Source organism: Empidonax traillii, unplaced genomic scaffold (genome assembly GCF_003031625.1).
Source record: "Empidonax traillii isolate 1590-97213 ecotype Southwest subspecies unplaced genomic scaffold, ASM303162v1 scaffold1843:size56150, whole genome shotgun sequence".
NCBI classification, from domain to species: domain Eukaryota; kingdom Metazoa; phylum Chordata; class Aves; order Passeriformes; family Tyrannidae; genus Empidonax; species Empidonax traillii.
The window spans coordinates 49,883-53,790 of NW_020957036.1; the positions used below are offsets into that span (position 1 = coordinate 49,883).

The 3,908-nt window shown below is 50.4% G+C and overlaps 1 protein-coding gene across 1 annotated transcript in view; it reads right to left on the minus strand.

Moving 5' to 3' along the window:
* The window catches only part of LOC114071107 (voltage-dependent T-type calcium channel subunit alpha-1H-like), a gene marked incomplete at both ends in the record, with an annotated part of 51,629 nt that extends 48,339 nt beyond the window's left edge, over positions 1–3,290 (minus strand). The window contains one exon of the mRNA XM_027908798.1: positions 2,975–3,290. Within this exon, the coding sequence (XP_027764599.1) occupies positions 2,975–3,290 (316 nt within the window). The remainder of the gene's footprint in view (positions 1–2,974) is intronic.
* Positions 3,291–3,908: the final 618 nt, after the last annotated feature.

Consider the following 3,908-nt stretch of genomic DNA (forward strand, 5'->3'; position numbering starts at 1 on the left):
TTGCCTTTATCACTTTCAGATATTTTGATTTGCACGAGGTTGTCCTCCTGTCTGGTGCCTCTGGCTTACCCTTCTGCTTGGAAGGTCAACAGCTCATTTCACTGTTCGAGTGTGTCCTGCTGCCACCTGCAAGTTCAGGATCACCCCCACGGAGGGAAATGTCTTTCAGCTTGGCTGCTGGAATCCCAGTGGTGGCAGCTGAAAGAGCCTGCCCCTCCTGCAACCTTGGAGCACCATTTGCAGGATGTTCTGGAGCAGAGACTTTCAGATTTCCCCGTCAAAAACCTGCTTTTGGTTTGGTTTGGTTTGGTTGTGATATCAACAACATCAACCTGTGCCCTTGGAAACCCCCAGGCACGACCTGCAGTCTCTGTGCTTGGAATCTTCCAGCTCTTAAACCCCACTAAATCTTAGAACCACAGAATTAAAGCTCATCTTTTTCCACCCCCTGCCATGGGCAGGGACACCTCCCACTAGACCAGGTTGCTCCAAGCCCCGTCCAACCTGGCCTCGGACACTTCCAGGGATCCAGGGGCAGCCACAGCTTCTCTGCCCAACCTGTGCCAGGGCCTCCCCACCCTCACAGAGAGGAATTCCTTCCCAAAATCCCATCTATCCCTGCCCTCTGTCAGTTTGAAGCCATCCCCCCTTGTCCTGTCAACTCCATGCCCTTGTAATTAGTCTCTCTCCATCTTTGTGTAGATCCTTCAGGCACTGAAAGGCCACAATTTGGCCACCCCGAAGCCACCACTTTTCCAGGCTGAACAAACCCACTGGATGTCCACCTCATTTGGGATAAATCACGAGGGATGCTCCATCCAGCTGCATCCTCAGATTGTCACGATGCCCACGGGAGGTTTGCCAGACCTGAAGGTTCACTCCACACTCACAAAGCACCACAGATTCATTATTCTGCAGAATAATGGATCAGGACAATCGGGCCTGTCTGATCCAAGTGCTTTCTGCCAGTAATTCCTCACCAGTTCACAGGGAAGCTCCTGAGCTACTAAACTCATCAGTTGTACTTTCTGCACTACTTACTTTGAGGCCTCATCTCGCTGCTGACCTGGTGCTCCCCAGCTTCAACCATTAAATGTAATGAGAGCACAGCTCAACAGCTTTATTTGTTAAATGTTCTCTGCTCACAGCAATTGTTTTGATTTAGCATCTCACCTCCTGCAGTCATGATTTACTCTTTCCATCCCCTGGCTAAGCAAAGCACCCTGCCCCCCACAGCTGCCTTTTTTACCTGCACTTGTATCGCTCCCAGCTTCCAAAAACGAGCCCTTGGTTCTAAAAGGAATAAAGACTTCACAAGAATTTTAGGCTGGAAATCCTCTCTAGCATTTGGACGGCCTAAGCAGCACTAAACCCAATCATAAACCTCTTGGCAGCTGCCAGAATGATCTATGGATACAATATCCAACCTTGCCAGACAACTCTGCTCTGCCCAAAGGAATCAGCTGAAACCTCTCCCGGGGCTGGTTTGTTCTTCCCGAGTTAAAGCTGAACACTTGCAGGCTGAGGAAATCAAATCCCAAGGTGAAATGAAAACCTGTAGTCTGCAAAAAAAAGGCTCTGGAGGTTAAAAAGGAAGCTCCTGGTCATCCTCAACGCCCTGGCACAATCCACTGTCCTCTGCCCTGTCCCTGCAAGAACATGGGTGCCCATGGTGGGAGTCAGACAGGACCTCCTGGGCACATCCATCAGCTCTGGCAAAGAAGTGGAGGAAAAGCAGAATTCAAGAGCAGCCAGAGTCCCATTTACTTTGATTTCCCTCTTTCCTTTATCCAGCACTCACCCCCAGTCAGCAGCTCCTCTCCTGACACACCAGTTCCAGGAAAGAACCAAAGCATTTTCACAAACAGCCTCGCAGAGAGGTGGGATCTGTCTGAGCCCTCCTGGATCTGGTTCTAAGCCTCTGAACCACCAGCAGTGTGATTCAAGGGGAGCTGCTGTGACAGCAGAGAGCAGACAAGATGCTCACAGCAAACACTCACCCCTTTACAAGTCCCAGGTGAAAACTGGAAGTTATTAAAGTTCATGCTGTAATATGAAACTGGAAGGAAATTCATAAATTAAATGTGGAGCTCAGAATGAGTAATTATTCATCACTAACAAAACTAAAAGGGGAGTTCTTTTCTCCTTTAGGAATAGATGTCACCTGCACTTCAGGAGGGCTAAATAAAACAGGGCATCTAGCCAAGAGCAGAGAAATGTATTAAAACCAGAAACTGCCAATTAAACATGGAAAATAATAGGTGGATCGTTTCAAATAGGGCAGCCCTAGGAGACCAGAGGCTCTGGACTGTGTGGATGATCTCCCCAGTGTTCCAGAGCTACAAATGCTTTGAGAACACTTCAGTTGCTGCAGTGTTTTGCCACCTGTAAAGGCTCCCCCCAGTCTGAGCCAGGAGCTCTTTGGTCTGCAGTGAAGAGCTGGAAAGGGGTGGATCAAGAGAGGCTCAAATTCCACGTGAGCAGCATCTCCTCACAGGTGTCCTGGCCAAAGCAGCTTTTTCTTCCTTCCAGCACACCATGCTCACTAGTATCATCCTCTAATTCTAGAATCAGGCCTAACTCATGTCATCAGGCTCATGCATTTTAGAAGGAAATAAAATCCTGCTTAAGAACTTCAACAACACTCTCAGTTTCCTGATGCAACAAAGACCCTACTCCCCAAAATCCCTGGGATTTAGCTGGTTTGCAGAGCTAGAACTTGCCCTACCTTTTCCTGCCTCAAGAATCATTCTCCTCCTCTTCTAAAATGCACAAAAAAGAAAAAGATATTCTCTCCAAACCGCACCATTTGTGCAGTTGTTGCCTGATTCATTTTCTCCACGTGTCTCTACTCGCAGTTTCACTCAGGTACAAACTCCCCTCTCCTCAGGTGCCTTCATCAAAACCTCTCCAAGCAAAAGACGACAGACTCAACAGAAACAGAGGAAAACCAAGTTCTCTGGCAGAATCCTACCTGAAAAATAGCTATCCAGGCATATCCAATGTTATCAAAATTGATAGCTCCGTTGTGTGGGTTCACGTCCCCCGCCATGCACACGTTGTAATACTGGTTCCAGTTTATGCAGGAATTCCTGCTGCTGGAGTCGGGGTGGTACAAACTGGGGGTGTAGGAGTCCATGCTCAAGGTGCACTCCACCTTGTACTCCTTCCTGTTTGGGATGTTGGAGCACTTCTGCATCCCGTTCTCCCGGTGGGATGAGCAGATGAAGGGGTTCTCCTCCGCCTCGTCCGTGCGGTAGTAGGGGTGCAGGAAGGTCAGGTTGTAGGTCCTGGAGGGGGGAGAGAGAGAAAAATGAGAGGAAATGATTCATCCCTTGGTTCAGCAGCAGCAAGAGGTGCTGGTTTCTGTCCCTGGCTTGGGTGGGTTCTCTCTCCTTTGCCCCTCAGCCCCACCAGACTGGGGACAGCAAGTCCCAGATGAGACGAAGCCGTGTGAGGACACTGAGGGTACTTGGTGTGTTCAGCTGGAGAAGGGGAGACTGAGGGGAGAGTTCATTGCAGGTCCAGCTTCCTCAGGAGGGGCAGAGGAGGGGCAGGACTGAGCTCTGCTCTGGGGGGAGCAGGGACAGCCCCCAGGGAATGGCTGGAGCTGTGTCAGGGCAGGCTCAGGGTGGATCTCAGGGAAAGGTTCTTCCCCCAGAGGGTGGTTGGCACTGCCCAGGCTCCCCAGGGCAGTGGGCACAGCCCCAAGGCTGCCAGAGCTGCAGGAGGGTTTGGATGATGCTCTGGGGCACAGGGGGTGGCTCTTGGGGATGGTTCTGTGCAGGGCTGAGGGTTGGACTGGATGATCCCTGTGGGTCCCTTCCAGCCCAGCATGTCTTGGGATTCTGTGAGATACCCTAAAATCCTCTAGAAAGCTACTTCCATCCTGTAAGGCATCATTAATC